Genomic DNA, 20,207 nt, shown 5'->3' on the forward strand with positions numbered 1-20,207 from the left:
GCTCTGGAGAACTCACTATATTTTAAAGCACCCCTTTCATTATTTCTGAATGCTAGAAAGTTCTTTATTACATCAAACTACAGTTTGTTTTGCTATAATATTCACAAACTTACCCATTTAAATATTGTTTTCTCCTAATTAAATATTGTTTTCCCCTTTCTTTTTTTTTTTTTTTTTTTAAAGATGTATTTATTTGAGAGAGCGAGAGAGTACATGAGAGGGGGGGAGGGTCAGAGGGAGAAGCAGGCTCCTCGCCGAGCAGGGAGCCCGATGCGGGACTCGATCCTGGGACTCCAGGATCACGACCTGAGCCGAAGGCAGTCGCTTAACCAACTGAGCCACCCAGGTGCCCTCCCCTTTCCAGTGTACAGAATCTCAATACTTTAAACCTTTCCTCATCTAAAACTCTTTCCAAATTTGTTACCATTCTCACCCTTTGAATATTCTCTGATTTCTCAGAATTTCTGAGAATTCTGAATTTCACAGATAACTGGGGGGGAAATTACAGGTTTCTTCAACTATCTTTCATATTTCATGTTTTTGAAATTTTATTGAAAAGAAATTACAATCTCTAGATACACAAAGTAGCCTTTAAAATTAGATGGTATGTTAACTAAGTGCTGGCAAGAATGTGAAGCAGCTGGCATTTTTATATATTGTTGGTGGGAATGTGGAATGGTATAGCCATTCTGGAAAACAGTTTGGCATATTCGTACAAAGCTAAACATATTTTACCATCTGACTCAGCAGTCCCACTCTTGGGTATTTTGTATTACAAAAATGAAAATTAAATTCACATGAAAAACAATATACAGTTGTTTATAGCAGTTTTATTTGTGATAGCCAAAAGCTGGAAACAACCCACATGTTCTTCAGTGGCTGAATGAACAAACAATAAATAATCTGTGGTCCAGTCTATACCGTGAAATACTATTCAGTGTAGAAAGGAACAAACTATTGATACATGTAATGCCTGAGGTGAATTTCAGAGACATACTGAGTGAGACAAGCCAGCCTCACAAGGTTGCTTTCTGTATGACTCCCATTTATTTGACACAAGGCATAGCACAAGGTACTCTTCGGGATGATGGACCTGTTCTATATCCTGATTGTGGTAGTGGTTACAAAGGTGTAAGAATTTACAGAACTATATACCAAAGGAAAAAGAGTTGCTTTTGTGGTATGATATTTTAAAAAAATAGATGGTATGTGAAAACACAGATTTATTCATTTTAGTGTGATCCTATAGTTTTTACACATTTTCCGTATTTATCTGACAGGAAGAAATAGTTAAAATTATTATTATTATTTTTTAAGATTTTATTTATTTGTCAGAGAGGGCGAGCAAGTGCACAAGCAGGGGAGTGGGAGAGGGAGAAGCAGGCTCCCCACTGAGCAGGGAGCCTGATGCGGTACTTGATCCCAGGACCCTGGGATCATGACCTGAGCCAAAGGCAGACACTAAACTAACTGAGCCATCCAGGTGTCCCGAAATAGTTAAAATTATTGAGAAGTCTGTTTAAGTGCTTCCAGAAGGTCATGTTGTGTAGTGGTTAAAAGCTATAGTTAATACATCCTTCCTAGTTAGCAGAGAGATGGAAATGGGAGAGGGATGGCCTCTGTCAGGTTCAGAGTGTATAACTTTAATGTTTTCTTTAATGGCTTTTCCCATTTTATTTTTCTTATAATCACTCTGTACAGTATATGAATTTTGTCTTTTAACTAGTTAAAATTTTTTTAAGCTAGTACAATGTAACTAACTTTACTTTGTGGATTCATCTAGTGGCAGAATGATAAACCTAAAGGTGCACAACAAGAATACGGCTCATGGGGTTGTCTTTCATCTCATTTTCTTGTTATATCATTCCTTGTCTTTTTTCTTTTATCCATTTTGTCAGTATTCCTTTAACTGATTTCAGTGAGGAAATGTAATATGTGTACGATGGTCCCCAACTTAGGACGGTTTGACTTAGTGGTTTTTTAACTTTATAATAGCGCAAAGGTGGTGATAAGTAGAAACCATACTTTGAATTTTGATTACTTTCCTGGGTTAGCAATATGTGGTACCTATGTGGAGCTATGCGGTGAGCCGCAGCTCCCAGTCAGCCATGTGATCACGAGGCTAAACAATCTATATACTTAGAACCATTCTTATCCATACAACCATTCTAGTTTTCACTTTTGGTATAGTACTCAATAAATTACTTGAGATGCTCAACACTTTATTATAAGATAGGCTTTGTGTTAGATGATTTTGCCCAATGGTAGGCTACTGAAAGTGTACTGAATACATTTATGGTAGGCTAGGCTAAGCTATGATATTTTGGTAGGTTAGGTGTATTAAATGCATTTCAACTTAGAATTATTTTCAATTTATGATGGGTTTATTGGGACATAACCCCATTGTAAATGGAAGGAGATCTGTGTGTGTGTGTACTTATATATATATATGTGTGTGTGTGTGAGTATATTTAGTGAATTACACACATATATATTGTTTTTAGTGAAATAGAAATTGGATGGGAACAATGTTTTAATGTTTCCATAAGACTTCTCTGTGTTGTTTTCATCTAATGGGAAATAAGGCTAAGTAACTATTGAACAAATATGGAGTAGCCCCCTGGCATATAGGAGATAAAACAGTGAAGCAGCCAAAAGTTTCCCTCCTTCCTTAAGCTTATATTGTCAGGCACTTGTGAGTGAAGGTAAGCAGTATTACATTTTAAGGACTTGATACCCATCCTAACTTGTTTTAAACATCTTAATTTCTGTCAGATCGTAGAGCTGTGAATCCATTGAAATTTTTGCCAGATAAAGAATAATTATTCATTAATTATTAATAATTCTACATATATTCTTTTCACTTCTTTCAGGAAGGTATGGTGGCTTTGGCATTCCAAAATTAATGAAGGATATGATAATCCTAATAATTCCATAACATTGGCAAGTAGACTATATATGACATTGTATTTATTATTTAATAGGTTTCATCATGGTGGGTAGGTAGAGTAATAGTTACTTGGCTAAAAATATTTCTGTAGATTACATGAAATGATATAATACTTAACAAATGCTACCAAATATTTAAGAAAATAGTTGGTGAAATGTTTGGCTTATTAAAACAGGCTCTTTTTTTGTTTTTTTTTTCCAGGAGAAATCTAAATTATTTTTCCAATGCTTATGCAGCTGCAGTTAGTGCTGTGGATCCTGATGCAGGAAATGGAGAACTTTGCATTAAGGTTCCATCAGAGTTATGGAAACACATTGATGGTAAAATACCAAAAATACATTGACTGCGCAGTAAAATCATGTTAGACTCAGTGACTGAAAACTTTTACATGAACATTAATGTCGTAATTATAAATTATTAAGTTGAGATATACAGAAGTTGGAAGCTCTTTTTTTTCTTAAGAATCACTGGTTAATAAGAAAATAGCAATTAAGGGCTGTGACAAAACAACCCATTCACTGTTGTTTTTAAAGTGAAAGTTATAAAAAAAAATTGGGATGGTTGGAACAATTTGTCAAGAGTTGAGAACCCATGCAGTGTCAAAGCAGTTTAGAATTACAGCATTTCATAGCAGGAAGAATCCGAAAAAATCACCTGGTTCAATTCCTTCCTTTTATAGAAGAGTAATCTGAAGTCCAGACAGTGAGTGACCTGTTGAAGGTCACTAATTAGTAGTTGAGTCAGTGCTAGAACATAGGGTTCTGTGTTCTGCACTTTTGAGCACACACTGTCTTATTATTTCTAAACCTTCATTTTCTCTTGTATAAAGTCACAGCCATTATAATTACTATATATAACTTGCCTATCTTTATTTAGCCTATAACCACGATAAAGAAGTAAAGGACTTTTTGTTTTGCTTTTGCGGTTTTTTTTAAGAGTTTATGTGTTTGGGGGGGATTTTTCTTGAGGGGAGTTGCCCAATTTAGGGGACAGGCGTAGAAGGCTATCATTCCATGTTCAGGAATTGGAGATAGTCCATATGGTTGTAGTGTTTTGAGGGAAATTAAAAGAAACCTTTTAATCTTATGAAAGCAACATGTATTTGTTATGGAGAAATCAAAGATAACATAATAAATAATGCATTATATAAATTCTCAGGTAGCTTTTCCCACTCACCCCTTCTTCCTACTCTCCAAAGTCAACTAGGGTTAACAATCTGGGAGGCTTTTTAAGTCCTTATTTTTCAGGTTTTGCATTGAATCTAGTTTTGAACTTTTTTCTTTAGGCAGTATAGCATTGTCAGAAATGTTGGGAGGAGGATAGGGCATGACTTGAGCCATATTTTGGGAGAACACAGCTAGTAGTGACTAGAATTGAGTGGAAGTAAGGACATAAGTGGAGGCAGGCTATTGTGGAGAGAAGGTGAGAGCCTAAACAAGGGTAAGAAGTATAGTTTTTCATTTAAAATTGAGCTTTGATTCCCTTTTTATGTTTAGTGTAAGTCTTTGCCCTTATTATATAGACCACTGTTACTCAATTATATATTTATATATCAATGTATGTATATATTTATTTGTTGCAGAATTAAAGGTTCTAAAGATACACATCAATTTTTCTTTGGATCAGCCAAAAGGAGGTCTTCATTTTGTGGTACCCAGTGTTGAGGGAAGTATGGCAGAGAGAGGTGCTCACGTTTTCTCTTGTGGGTATCAAAATTCCACAAGGTAGATTATTCTTATATATTTCAGTTAATTTCATTTTTCAGTTGCATTTTTTCTGTGTATATGCAATACATGTGTTTAGTGTAAAATGAGAAGTGTGAGCTTGATCCTCAGATTTACCTCTTCTGAATCTTGTTCCACTAGTCATTCCTTCTCAGTCCTGTCTTTCCTTTTTCTCTTTCCTTCTCAGAAAAGAGACTTCTAAAATCATTTCAATTCTTTATTTTTTAACTTTATACTGAAGTAAAATAGCATACAGAAAATTACACAAACTATAAGTAAAAGTTCACTGAATTTTCACAAGTGAACAAACCTATGTAATTCACACATCAAGAAAAAGAATATCACCAGCATTGTAGAATCCCCCCTTCTACCCATTTCCATTCACTACTTGCTCATCTGATGTCCTCCTGTCCAAGGTTAACCACTGTTCTGATTTCTAAAATACCACAGCTTAATTACACCTGCTTTTGAACTTTATATGAATGGAAATTATGCATTATGCTCTTTATATCTCAACAAAAAAGTTTAACAGTATGGTAGTGAGATTTACCTTCATTGTTGTGTATAATTGTAGTTCATTCCCAGAGCTCAATAGCTCACTCTGTGTTATTGAAATATTATAGTATGCATAGTCTCTTCAGATTGTTATTAATATTCTTCAGATTATTAACTCTTTCAAGCCAAGGATGATGTCTTCTACTTCTTTGTGTTACAGTATCAGGTACAGACCCTGGCAGGTAGTAAAACCTGATCTTGAAGGAAAGTGTTCGAGAAATATTAGGTCTGGCTTTACTAGTACTATTTGAATTAATACAGTGCATCCCGTTCTCCAAAACAATTCTCTAACTTATGGATCAGATTCTGAATATTGTGTTCTTTTAAACTTTATTATAAGGTTTTTTAGTTTCTGGAAATGAGTACTGCATAAAAACTGACTATTATGAATATGCAAGTGAAAATAATTTTTAGGTTAAAAATTCAAAGCTAAGAATTGCTTATCTCTTTTTTGAGTATTTGAACTGGCAGTATCGTACGATATATTTTCTTCATATTGCCAAATAATATTTGGCGAAAAGTTTATATCTTTAATCAGATTCTTTCAAGTTACACAGTAAAAAGCTTCAGTAGGCAAATAGCTGAAGTTTCTTTTCGCACATATTCTGTAAACGTTAGAATAACTTATAAGTGGGAGAAACAACCGTAGGTTACACTTTCACTATTTTTTTTTTTTATGCTGTTGATATTTTTTCCTAGATTTTGGTTCCCGTGTGTTGATTCATACTCTGAATTATGTACATGGAAATTAGAATTTACAGTAGATGCCGCAATGGTGGCTGTTTCCAATGGAGATTTGGTGGAGACAGTGTATACCCATGATATGAGGAAGAAGACCTTCCATTACATGCTTACCATTCCAACAGCTGCATCAAATATCTCTTTGGCCATTGGACCTTTTGAAATACTTGTAGATCCATATATGCATGAGGTAAGTCATAGCTTCTTGCTCCTTTCTCCTCCCAGCCTTTCACCCCTGATAAAAGGAAGGATAGTAATGAAATACTGAGTTTTTCCTAACTCTTCTTTCAATTATCCAGAATATCACTAGAGAGAAAAGGATTCCTTATCTGATATATTTAATGATTTGAATTCTTGAATTCCTTTCAAAATGTTAAAGTTTAAAATTTTTTTTCAACAGAGAGCTTGGAGTTCCAAAGGAGTTTCAAGTGTACCTTGATTAGAATATGAGTTGATTTATGTAAATACTTTGTATTAGTGTCCTCTTTTTGTTTGGCATATGTTTATGAATGTTATAGTCCCATCTCTGGAACCTGAAATATTACAATTTCACAATTAAAGAACAAGATTTGTTCTCACTTCAGCATATACAGAGGAAGAAAGATAAGGCTGAAGCTGAGTTTAGAATTCTAGTCAGCACACTCATTCAAGGCTTCTTGCAGTTTTCTTCCATCCCATATCTTGCCATAAATCGTATATTAATTGGCAAACCAATTAGTGCTTACAGGCCTCCCTAAGGATGAGACTTCTGGTGTTTAGGAAGTGATGTATTGGTTATTGACCCTCTCTACTTCTGTACCTGTTTAAAGTAACGTTTGAATGAATCTCTTTTTATTTACTCATGGTCCCTAACATTTTCAATTTTAGATTTTTTATTTCTTAGTTTAAAGCTAAGATATACATGTGACCATGTATGTCTCAATGGTATTTCTGTTATGCGAGCAAAAATTGAGGGCAGTTAGGTTTAGTCGATACCCAGTAAGCTCCTCAGTCTGTTCTTATATTTGCTTTCCTGAAATTCACAAGATTTATAAAGTCACTTATGGAAAATATTCATGATATCTTACGAATGGTTTTGCTTTTGCTGGCTTGATAATGACTCTTAAAAGTATATTCGCTGATAAGATTGGCAGAGAATTTTATTATCTTTGGTAAGTGGTTAGCTGTTAAATCAACATTTGATTAGTACCTGCTTTGTATTTTGGAAGATTTTTTTTTCCCCACTCCAAGCTATTGGATGGGAGAAAGGTAAATGATAGTTAAGAAGTATTTTACTTGAATACTTAGAGCCCACTTAGTCTCTCTGTCTCAAGTAGATAGTTTTTACTTTATTATCAGATTTTCTGTCATGTAGATTTTTCTAAACATGAATCTTTTTCTGATGAATAGTATTTTGGGTTTTGTTTGTGTATCAAGAGGAGTGCTAATTATGATGCACTTCGGGCCCTTGATTATTAATCATACATAGATCCCCATCACTCATGTATGTTAGTCTCTAACCTGTTCTAACACTGTTAGAAGAATAATTTTTATCATACGTTAAAAACTTTCCTTGCCTCCACAATCCTGCAACAATCAGAACTCTTTAATATGACTTTCAGGATCATCTAGAATTTGGCCCTAATTTTCCTTTCGAGCTTTTTTCTCCATTACTTCTGTTTGTTTGTTATATTTGATATAGTTACTTAGATTCTCCTGACCATACCATATTTCTGTTTTGACTTTGTTTGAGATGTTCTCTTTACCTCTTCATTCCTATCAAACTTTTGTCCAATTCAAAAAGATTAGCTCAGATTTAATCTCCAGCATGAAACCTTACTCTAGGTCCTTCTAAACAGAATGATCTCTGTCATTGTTGATGCCATTTATTTGGTACAGAATCATAATATGGGATGAGATGATATGTTATATTTGAGTGGCCATGTCCAAAGTAGGATGCATAGGACTATGACAAGTACAGTATTCACTAGGTAAGACATTTATGAATCAAAGGTGGATTTGTAATAAGCCTTGGCAATTTAAATCTTTCTTGTTTTGTATGCTTATGCAAAAGGCATTTTAATTTGGAACCAAAGTTGTATTTTCATTGGGTCTAAGCATTTCACAGATTTATAATCCATCATGAATTTAATTTTCAAGTACAATGAATATTTTATAAACATAGTAAAAGTAATCACTAATATCACACTAGCATTTTCCCTCATTGCCATGAATTTGTTAAAAGGATTTATATGAATGAAGTTTTCCTTATAATTGAGACATTTAGGAAATTTAAAATACTAAAGATAACATTTTCTTTTAATGACTTTCTTCCCTGCTTTTTATTTTCAGGTTACTCATTTTTGTTTACCTCAGCTTCTTCCATTGCTTAAACATACTACATCTTATCTTCATGAAGTTTTTGAATTTTATGAAGAAATTCTTACATGTCGATACCCATATTCCTGTTTTAAGACTGTATTCATTGATGAGGCTTATGTTGAAGTGGCTGCTTATGCTTCCATGAGCATTTTTAGGTTGGTATTTAAGATTTGAAATGTCTAAATGAGGGTAATGATGGGAAGACAGGTTATTTTGTGATTAATTTTAAGATATGTTTCAAAGTTTTTTCCTTTAAATTAAATATGGTTGGTTTTGTAGAAAAGCTAATGTTTTAAAAATTCAAAATGTAGAAAAACATAAAAAAGAAAATTTCCAAGTGACCCAAAACACTTCTATTACTTTCATCCAGATATAACTGATAGAGATGTTTTACAGATTTTTTTTTAGTCTCTTCTGCTTATGCATTTAACAAAAATCATACAAGTTATATAATGGACGTCTAATGGGTTTTTTTTTTTTCCTAAATCATTTAAAATTTTACTGATGTCAGAAATTTCTTTGCCAATTATAAAAGAGAGAAAACTTCATTTTTTTCTTTCTCTTCCTGCCTTACCTTCTTTCTTTCCTTGGAAAGTTCCAGATTTATAAATTTTATGCCTTAGGTTCAATCATTTTATCCTTTCTGGCCTAAATTTTTTCATCTGTAAAAGAGGAATAATACTATTGCCCCTGTATTCTCTAGAGTATGTTAGAAAGATCTTATGGGTCAGTGTATTTGAAAGTAAACAATGGAGCACAAAAAATTCATAGGGGTGCCTGCCTGGCTCAGTTGGTAGCACATGTGACTCTTGATCTTGAGGTGTGAGTTCAAGCCTGCATTGTGTGTAGAGCTTACTTAAAAAAAAAAAAAAAAAATTGGGGGCACCTGGGTGGCTCAGTCGGTTAAGCATCTGCCTTTGGCTCGGGTTGTGATCCCAGGGTCTTGGGATTGAGCCCTGCATCGGCCTCCCTGCTTAACAGGGGAGTCTGCTTTTCCCTCTCCCTCTCCCCCTGCCCCTGCTTGTACACTCTCTCTCTCTCTCAAATAAAATCTTAAAAAAATAATTAATAGTTATTATTGGGAAAAGGTTTTTGAAATTAGAAGAGCCCTTCATAGGAGGATCAGTTTCTGATGAACATACCCATTTCAGGCTAATGGTAATTTCCCCTTCCTCCAGAAAAAGGTACTTAAATTTTTCACGGAAATCAATGGGAAACACTACAGTCCTTACTTTAGGCAAAAGTTAATTAAGATTATGGATTTCACCTAAATTTTGAAAAGATGTGAAAGCTTTTGGAAGAATGTTCTGTTTTTTCTCTTTTATGTCAAATTGGAATTCCCTTATTTTAAAAGTGTGATTATTTCATTTTGATTGAATCATTGTTTATTTCTTGGTTATAATTGTCTCTTCTTTTAAATTCCAGCACAAATCTGTTACATAGTGCCATGATTATAGATGAGACACCTCTGACTAGAAGGTGTTTAGCCCAGTCCTTGGCACAGCAGTTTTTTGGTTGTTTCATATCCAGAATGTCTTGGTGAGTAATTTCATAGTTTGCAACTACTGAGATAAAGAATTGGGAAAGTTTGTTTTTGTTTTCTTTTCCTGTATTTTCTTTTCTCTCTGTATATTTAGAGAAAAGTAATGAGTATAAATTTCATCCCAGATTTGTGGCTATCAATTCACTATAGTTCTATTTTTTTTTTAAAGAATTTTGATAACAATTTCTTAGAAAACTGAATGAATACTGTAGATATAAGGCATTGAATGTGCAGAAAACTGCAGTTAGAATTCTAATGTCAATGTTCAGTGTAACTGGTAATGTTCAAGATCATGTGTAAGGCAAAATAACAGTCTTCTACAATAGTGATAATGATGTAGGGATTTTCCTCTTAGTGTTTAACTTTGTACTAATAATACTTGAAATAAGTAAGAGATAAGAACACTTAATTTTTTTGATTAACTTGAGATGAATTTGAAGAAATACATGAAACTCCCTTAAGATTATAATTTATTTTTGTGACCATTCTGTGCTATATGTAGTACATGAATATCTGTTGGTTTCTTTTTCTTTTTTGTTGGCAGAGGGTAAGTCCTCTTGATTTGTAATTTTTCCAGAATAACATAGTTTCAGTGAAGAACAGTGCCTGGAAAATGGTACGCAACATGTTTGAATAAGTGAATGAATGAATGGATAAGTATATGAATGAATAGATGAATGAATGGTATTAATTCCCTTTCCTCTTAAACCAAAAATAAGTAATTAAACGTTAGATCTTGGAATCCCATTGATAATTATTCATGGGATTGGCAAATGTGAACTTTAAAAATTGAGCAGTACAGTCCTGGCTTTGGGCACATATTTCCTTGGATACAGACAGTATGGACAGAGTTGGCTGGGAAGGAAGCAGCGCAAAGATAGGGACATTACTTGAAATAAGACTGGAAAGCAGATGTGAGGAAGGTGTAATGGTAAGTAGAACTCATTGGAAGTGGTTAAACCAAATATTTTGTTAATACATTTTTTAAATTGTTTTTCATTTATTTTAAGAATGCATAAAAGCACACACTATAATGTGTTCTGTTATCCTCTTTGGCCTTATCTAAAAATTTTTATGATTAAATTTTTTATGATTAAAAGAATATATTTTGACTTTTTGCATAGGTCTGATGAATGGGTACTGAAGGGAATTTCTGGCTATATTTATGGACTTTGGATGAAAAAAACTTTTGGTGTTAATGAATACCGCCATTGGATTAAAGAGGTAAAAACAGCCAGATCCATTACCCATTTAGAAGTCAACAGGACATGTTAGTGTTCTCCTGATTCACAAGTCACTTGTCCTTTACTTTTCATAATTGTAAAATACTGTCATTTGAAAGTGTCTAATTTTTCCCAGCAAAATGAAAATCCCAGCAAAATGAAAATCTCTTTACTGAGAAAGACTAATGGTCTGTTTTATCTAGTTCCATTGTCAGTGTTGACTTCCAAAGACTTTTTTGCTAATAAGCAAGAGAGTATTTAAGCTCCTTCAACATCAAATTAGTCGTTAGATATATCCAAGCTCCTTGTAGTAGTCATTCATAATATAACTCTATGTTTCCTAAATTTGTTTAGACTTAGAACCCAGCTTCTGGAGTCAGATTGCTTTTCATTCTGCCTCATACATTTACAAGCTTTGTGACTTTGGTTAATCTTTCTAAGTCTCATCTTTTTAAGGAGAGTAGATGGGGATTATAAGACATCATACATGTGATGTGCATGGTGCCTTGTACATAATAAGTGCTTATTATATGCTGGCTAGTCCTTCAGTGCATTTATGTTCTCTGTCATTGTCACGTCTTTTTCCTATTATTTAAAGATTTGGCCAAAAAGAAAAAAAATCAACTGTATTTTGCCTAGCCCTTTCTGTTCATGTACGTATACATTTTACTCATCTTGTGCTTAACTCCTTCCTTCTCAAATGGAAAAATTTCGACCTTTAATATCTTTATGAAATGGACCCCTCCATCTTCCCCTTTTCTCATTTTATGTATCTTCGTCATCCAAACGTAAACTCAAGTAAGCCAAAAAAATAATTGTGAAGGATTTCAAACATCTAGAACCATAAAAGAATTTATACATCTAAACTGGAAGAGTCCATTCTTCATTTCAAAAACTATTAATGAAGGGAAAAGATAGCATATAGCACTTACAGTGTTTCAGGAACTACTGTAAACATTTTACAAATATTAACTGTATTGATCTTCCTAACTACCCTGTTACTACACCCCATTTTACAAATGAGGACACTGAGGCACAGAGAGGTTAAATTATTTGACCAAAGTTACACAGCTAGTAAGTAGTAGAGCCAGAATTCAAACCTGGTTTTTAACCACTTCACTATGATTTTTACCACTTCTGTATACTGCTTATATATTATTTAAACAGTTCTGTTGTCCTTTTTTCCCTTAAACTTTTTTTTTCACTTTGATCTATGTCATATTAGAGAAGACTGAAGAAGTTTTAAAAGGGTAGATTCCTGACATAATTTTATCTCCATTTCTTTTTACTTGTCTAAATCCTCCACCAGAAACAAACTGCAGAGAAGGAACAAATGAACTTGGAACACAGGTCAGAGAAGGTTGGGAAGAGCTGTTAGGAAAAATTGGCAGGCTGCTGGCCAGCCCTGAAGTCACAAAGGAGAGAAGGCTTTTTGGCTGTATTATTGAGCCAGCTGTGTAGTCTGTTTTGTTTATAAGAACATAAACTACTTTGTAAATACATCTAATTTATTTTAAGAAATTTACATTTTGATTCAGGAAATGAGAAATCACAGTTCAGTTCTAAAATTTGATACATAAAGAAATTTTCACTGACTCCTATTTTTATCTTTTTTAGGAGCTAGACAAAATAGTGGCGTATGAACTAAAAACTGGTGGAGTTTTACTACATCCCATATTTGGTGGAGGAAAAGAGAAGGATAAGTATGTTTGTTGTTCAGAGGTGGTCTTACAAACCTTGTATTATGGGTTCAGTCTTTGAGGATTACTTGGGACGTGTACTGAGACCCACACAGGCCAAAATAATAGTATGTAATAATATTAAAGCCACAAATACTGGTAATACTCTCATTACTCCTTTCCTTACTTTACTGTTTTTACTGCATGTGATGGCTACAAATGGACTTAAACGTTAAAGAAAGACTCTCAAAAAATACAAGGCTTTACTCTTTTCCATGTTAATTTCCAGATGCTAGTATATTGTACTGTTGTTAGAAAAGTTTAAAAATAATGGAAACAAATATTTTGCTTATGGACCACCAGTTATTTTTTTAAGTCTAAGTAGATAATTTCAACTTCAGGACATCCTACCTATACCTATTTATCTGAATGGTCACCTACCTAGACATTTATTCTTTGCTTTTTCCCTTCTTTCCTTTTTTCTTCCCTCCCTCTCTACCTTCCTTCTATTCTTTCTTTCCCTTTCTCTTCTTCTGTTGTGTAGCAAGTCCCTGTAAAGAAGACAGCCACTTATAGCAAAATAATAGTACCAGCAGGCAGTCTTGTTTGTTCTAGTGTCCATGGATTCCCTAAAGGAATATGGATTGAAATGGATGGGAAAGTTTTTCTGTATTTTCACTAATCATTAGCTGATATATTTTCCTTAATTATGAATGTAGGCAAAAGACAATGCTATGACTTTGTCAACAGTAGAAATCATAGATCTTTTCCTGTCATGTTATAATTATTAGCAGATATTTTGAAATACTCTGCACTTATCACCACCTCAATATTACTATAATAGACCACTGCCAGATCTTGTTATTTAATGCATTAATAAGCTAGCATATATATTGGCATATCATAATTTTTAATATTTTTATAACCGCATTTCGTTATAATTGGCTTTCTTTGTAATTCTATGTATTTTATTTTGTGTATATGTTAGCAGTTTCTCAAAAGGGGACCCATAGGATTAACCAGGCTGCCCAAGTGTCTAAAAGCACCACAGAGGTTAAGAAATTTGAAGTTGTATAACCAGTAGCCTTTTCTTTGTTGTAGCATGGTTACCAAGACAAGAGTAAGTTCATGGGAAAGCATAGAAATTTGGGGTTAGACAAACATGGATTTTTGTCGTTATTTTTGTGATCTGAGAAAATCACATAACCTTTCTGTGTATGTGTTTTAATTTGTAAAATGACAGTGATAGTCCTTAACCAGGTTGGTTGTGAGGATTACTTGAGATCAAGTTCTCAAATATTAGTTCTTTCACTTTCTTCTCCTCACTGCCTGCTGTATGGCAGTTTCCCAGCATATAATTAGAGCATTACCATGGTATGTAAATATTACTTACACTAAATGCTTTTACTTTGGTTCTGCCCATTTATTTAGTCTTGTATGTTTAATTTTTAAAGGCAAAGGAAAAAAAAAGGTCTGGAAGCAATATACCTCCCTCCCACCAGTTCCTCTTGGAGATAGCCATGACCTTTTTTTTTTCCCCCATGCCTTTATTTATGTATAGCATTACCAAATGTAGTTCAATCATATACATATTACTGTGTAACTATCAACAAATATTTTAAATTTCGATGCCATGTTTTTAAAGAAGTATAATGATTACCCTTACACATAGATTGTGAGAGTGTAATTTGGTACAGTGATTTTGAAGGGTAATTTGTTGGTACCAATCAGACGTTTAAAATAGATGATTTTGATTCATTAGTTGTATTTCTAGCTATGTTGTCATATAGAAATTGTACTTCTAGAGATTTGCCATACAGAAATACTTGCACATGTGTAAAAAGACATTCACTACAGCATTATTTAAAATAGTGAAAAATTTTAAACACCTTTAACATTCATATATGTCATAAATTTTTTTTATTAGACTGTACCTTTCTTTTAATTTACTGATGATCTCTTTCATCATTTCAGAATGTAAAATTTTTACATAGTCTGGTCTTTGTGCCCTGGATGGATTTATTTATTTATTTATAGGAAGATTTTTCCTGCCCTAGAATTAGGACAAGAAATTTTTTTCCGTCTTTTCTTCTAGTACTTTTATAATTGTTTTTGATATGTAATGCACCTGGAATGTTTTTTGTGTGTGTATGGTTTAACCTTGGGATATTGGTTAGAATTACATTAATTATAATGATGAATTTGGAGAGCACTAAAATATTGAGACTCTTCCTATCTGGGAGCTTGGCATGTGTTTTTATTAAAATTTTCCTTTATGTTTTTTCATGAAACTTCATAATTTTCTTCCAGTTAAATTTATTTTAAGAAGTTTCCTACTTGTGTTGCTCTCATGCTGAGAAATTACTGACTTATATTATGATGTGGCCATGAAACTTACTGTTTATTTAATACAAATTTGTTTTACTAAGTATAGCTGTTTATGTTTTTAGTCCAGCATCTCATCTACACTTTTCAATAAAGCATCCACATACGCTTTCTTGGGAATATTACACTATGTTTCAGTGTAAAGCTCACCTCGTGATGAGATTGATTGAAAATAGGATCAGTATGGAATTCATGCTACAAGTAAGTATTAAAGTTAAGGACTTAACAGTTGTAGAGAAAGATACGTTCCATATGTATAATCTGAATGCTATTCTGTAGAATAGGAGTCAGGGCCTCTGGAGTTATAGGAGGAATTCTGTTACTAATTAGCTGTTTGCTCACTAAGTAACCTGTGCTTTTTGTTTGTTTCCTCAGATGTAGAATAAGTATCAATACTTTATCCATTTAATGCTGAATTGTCATGGATATAAAATTAGAATGTGGGGATGAAAGTAGAACCTATTTGTACATAGGATTTTGTGTTCAGCATTATTTAAAATATTAAGGATGAACTGCCACCTAGAGTGTTTTCAATAGAAAAAAAAACTAAAAGATGTTTATTTTTGCTACTATTAAATTCTACTATATATTTTAAGCAAGTTTTGTTGTAAATAGTTGAGATAGAGTGGTTGAGGCAGTAGAAATAAGATGTATTATAAATGTTCAGCTATTTTTTTTCCATTGATAATATTCTTACAGGTGAGTGAAAAATAACTTTTTAGTAATTTTTTAAAGCATTTTATATTTGCCTTAAAGTTAAGTTTCTTTAATCTTTCTGTCCTTCACCTTACCTTTAGAGTGGAGAGATATTAAATGAGAGGTGGTCCATAAAGAAACTTTGTAGAGTTGTATAAGTCTTTTTTTTTTTTTTTAATTTTATTTATTTATTTGACAGAGACAGACAGTGAGAGAGGGAACACAAGCAGGGGTAGTGGGAGAGGGAAAGCAGGCTTTCCGCTGAGCCAGGGAGCCTGATGCGGGGCTTGATCCCAGGACCCTAGGATCATGACCTGAGCCGAAGGGAGATGCTTAACAACTGAGCCGCCCAGGCACCCTGAGTTGTATAAGTCTTAATGAGTGTTCTCAACTTGCTAAATGTTTAGTTTCTTTGTAAAGCTCATGATTCAATAAATTATAGGTATTATATATTATTGTTATTATAATCCTTAAAAACAATGTTCATTGTTTGGCCAGGACATTATTGAAATTGAATTATGTTTTGAGGAAGAATAGTTTTATAGTCTGGCTGTTTAAATCTTTGCATGCTTTTATTTCTAATAGTCTTTAACTAGATCCACCTATATAGTAAGATGTGAAATTATTATCTTTGTAATTGACTATATAGTAAAGTCATAATGCAAAGTGGGTATAGTACAGAATTGAAAACAATGTATATTATGTCATACAAACTTACTTGAATGATACTTTCATCCTTACAGGTTTTCAATAAACTGTTAAGTTTGGCTAGTACTGCTTCATCACAGAAGTTCCAGTCACATATGTGGAGTCAGATGTTGGTTTCCACATCTGGGTTTTTGAAATCCATCTCAAATGTCTCTGGCAAAGACATCCAGCCTTTAATAAAGCAGTGGGTGTATCCTTTTCAGTAGCAGCTCAACAAGGAGGGGAAGGGAATAAGGTTATGTGTGTCAGGGAAAGGAGGAAAAAAAAAAGATTTGGAACACCAAAGGAGAAGAACTATTTAAGTTGCTAAATAGTAGTAGAAAGAACTAGGAACTGTAAATCATTTCTGCTAAGGTGCCTATTAATCATTGAGATACACACACATATATGTTAATGCTTGTAAAATTTGGCATATTTTGAATTACTTGTTAGTGTGTGAATATAGCAATAGGCTTAATGGTGGGGGAGGTAAATAATCCACCAGACAGGCCTGCAGGATTACTTGTAAGATGCAGTGGTCTGGTGGCTTTTAGATGTGGTTAGGGGTTGGCACAACTTAACTGGTATCTGGGAACTTTTCAATTTTTACATTTTTTTCATATCAGAGCACTATTATATTAATAACCCAGTAGAGTGGTTTTGCTTCTTTCAAAACGTTTCAGAAATTTTGTTTAAATATGGGGAAACACTTTTCACAAAAATTTTGAATACTTTGCCACCTGGTTTACCCTGAAGTGTGCTCTCAGGCCTTGAACTGGTGAGAATGCATCTGAAAGTTATCACCTACTATAATGAGTCCTTTATTTTGTTTAGTACATATTCATGTCAATATGCAGAAATGCCTTTACAATTCTTCAGAGACCAGAGTGGAGTGGTAAAATTTTATGGAAGTTTTGCATTTAACAGAAAACGAAATGTTTTGGAATTAGAAATAAAGCAAGATTATACATCGCCGGGAACTCAGAAATATGTGGTAAGATTTTTTCCAAAATGGCCTTTTGTACTGCTTTCTTCCCAGTTTCAATATAGGAAGGGCTTATGGGTGGAGAGCTGGTTAGAAGTTTCATAATGAGAATTTGTTTGCAAAGGTTGAAATTGAGAAAACACCAAGTGTCAATGACGGGTCAATGGAGAGGTTATGATGGAGATTTCAGGGGACACAGATATCCCAGTTCTCCCCTCCTTTGGCACTAGCTATCTTTCTCTGTCCCTAGACACACATCTTCTATAGTACTATTTTATATCTTGAAATATATACCTGTACACATAAGAATACATATATGGTATTTTTCTAGCATTATCTTTGAACACTGTTTCTTTTTAAAGGGACCACTTAAAGTGACAGTGCAGGAGTTAGATGGATCCTTCAATCATACGTTGCAAATTGAAGAAAACAGCCTTAAGCATGATATTCCCTGTCATTCTAAAAGCAGAAGGTAGGCATTGAATCATAACTTTAAACTGAAATTGATAATTAAACTGTAAGTCTCACAGATTAAAATGCCAAAATAGAAATCCTAATATATACCTAAGTTTCAAGTAGAGAACATGTTATCTGGTATCTTTTTTCATCCTTCTACTTCAAGTTGATATTACCAACTATTCTTTATTTGCTTTTTGTTCTTGACAACATTTTATTCTTTGAATTAATTAATTTAAAAATTTAGATTTAGGTTTAATAATCTTTATTTTGTAGGGTCAGGGGTAGGTGGAATAGAAGTTTGATTTTTTTTGGAGCCAGGAGAAATTCAAGGCAAATTGCTTAGGTTTGTTGTTATTAATGTCATTGGATTAATATCTATAGTAAATACTGGGGAGATGATCATTGAATATAAAGGAAGGAGCTGAATACATGTCATAAAAAGCCCCTGCATTTTCTTTACTATGTCTTTCTCCTCTTCTCTGTATCACCATGCCTTTACAAAACATTCTTTTTTTTGTTTTAATTTTATTTATTTAAGTAATCTCTGTACCCAACATGGAGCTCGAACTCACGACCCTGAGATCAAGAGTCACATGCTCCTCCAACTGAGCCAGCCAGGTGCCCCTTTATTTATTTATTTAAAGTAATCCTACACCCAACATGGAACTTGAACTCATGACCCCAAGATTAAGAGTTGCATGCTCTTCCAACTGAGCCAGCCAGGTGCCCCTTAAAAAACATCCTTGTCTTTCAAAACGGCACATTGTCATTTTCCTTAAAAAATGTTCAACCGTTCATCTTCTATGTAGTATATTTTTTCTTTACCACTATTGTTTAACTCAGCCATTAGCATGTATTCTGAAGAGCGAAAGATGGGAATATTTTTGTGCTTCGCTAGAGGATTGTATAGTAATAGCAAAACTTCAGGAACAGAAGGTTTATACTCATGACTACATTGAGGTCATGTCAGACAGATGGGGATGTCAGTTGATTTTGATGGCCTTCAGAAATTGATTCTGAAATTTCCTTGAAACCATTTTTCCTTTGCAAAAATTCTTTCTTAGTTCAGGCTGAAATTTCCCTTTCCTTTTGTTCTACCTTTGAAATTGGGAACATCTGATTGCCACTCTTTTCATAACATATCCTCAGGGTTTTTTCTCTGTAGTAACAGTATGTCCTTCAGGTATTCTTTGGCGTGAGGAACACAGGAAGACTGTTCTTTGTTCCTATTTTAATTTGTAGTCACCCAAGTTTTTAGTGTATATCCAGTAGATTTTTATGATATATGCAAACAATGGATCATGGAACACTACATCAAAAACTAATGATGTAATGTATGGTGATTAACATAACATAATAAAAAAAGTAATTTGCATGGAAGCAGTTGCTTTTTGGGGGGCTTATCCTAAATCTTTTTCATATTAACTAGTTGTATATGTTAATTAATACTGTTAAGATGTATTATAGTTAATCACATACCTCATTTCATATGGGACAGCTTCTTGCACATAGAGCACATGCTCAAAATAATTCATGTCTCATTTCAGGGCTGGTTATTTTTTCAGTTTTTTTATAAAGGATTTCTTTGTTGATAGATCAATCTTTTTTGTACAAAATTACAGCTTACCAGTTCTTGGAAGTACATCTATGTTTTAACCTGGCATTTAGTTACATAGTTTTGCTTTTTGTTAAACTTTGATCAGGAAGACATTTCAGTATCATTGACTTCATTCCCTTCAGCTTCAAAATAGATTTTTTTGTGTGTTTAAATTCCAGTACATTCACTATCCCTTCTTCCTCAAGCTGTCTTACAACGTTGCCTGAAATTTTTATTTTGAACTTCAACTGTTCTTTATTTCCTTTCAGAATTGGAAATGTCATAGTTTGTAAACTTAACTTTTCCCTAAATGTAGGAATAAAAAGAAAAAAATTCCACTGATGAATGGAGAGGAAGTTGACATGGATCTTTCTGCGATGGAGTAAGTTAGTTACTTGAGTTTAAGGATATAATATATGCATTCTCATGTGTCTTGTTATGCACATCTAAAAGTATGTAAATGTGTTGAAATTGCTGCTTTTAAAATTTTGAAAGTCCATAGAAATACAATGTTTCTCAAACTATAGTGTGTCACTTGCGGATCTTCTTAAAATGCAGTTTCTGATCTAGTACTTTCTAGTGGGTCCTGATAGTCTGATATCTAGGGAGCTCTCAGAAAATA

The 20,207-nt window shown here is 33.5% G+C and overlaps 1 protein-coding gene across 6 annotated transcripts in view; it reads left to right on the plus strand.

The window, feature by feature from the left end:
* The window catches only part of TAF2 (TATA-box binding protein associated factor 2), an 83,674-nt gene that overhangs the window by 16,259 nt on the left and 47,208 nt on the right, over positions 1-20,207 (plus strand). For 5 of the 6 annotated variants that reach the window (XM_054512479.2, XM_064587957.1, XM_054512480.2 and 2 more), the window contains exons 4-15: positions 3,152-3,270; positions 4,533-4,674; positions 5,929-6,160; positions 8,302-8,486; positions 9,757-9,870; positions 10,999-11,098; positions 12,715-12,800; positions 15,227-15,362; positions 16,601-16,755; positions 17,424-17,538; positions 17,892-18,001; positions 19,902-19,967. In XM_054512479.2, coding sequence (XP_054368454.1) covers positions 3,152-3,270; positions 4,533-4,674; positions 5,929-6,160; positions 8,302-8,486; positions 9,757-9,870; positions 10,999-11,098; positions 12,715-12,800; positions 15,227-15,362; positions 16,601-16,755; positions 17,424-17,538; positions 17,892-18,001; positions 19,902-19,967 — 1,560 coding nt within the window. Of the gene's footprint in view, positions 1-3,151; positions 3,271-4,532; positions 4,675-5,928; positions 6,161-8,301; positions 8,487-9,756; positions 9,871-10,998; positions 11,099-12,714; positions 12,801-15,226; positions 15,363-16,600; positions 16,756-17,423; positions 17,539-17,891; positions 18,002-19,901; positions 19,968-20,207 lie in introns of those variants that run through there. The other variant, XM_064587958.1, reaches the window with a different exon arrangement.

Source organism: Mirounga angustirostris, unplaced genomic scaffold (assembly GCF_029215605.1).
Source record: "Mirounga angustirostris isolate CCGP_5_RB_7025 unplaced genomic scaffold, mMirAng1.0.hap1 SCAF_4, whole genome shotgun sequence".
Classification (NCBI taxonomy): Eukaryota; Metazoa; Chordata; class Mammalia; order Carnivora; family Phocidae; genus Mirounga; species Mirounga angustirostris.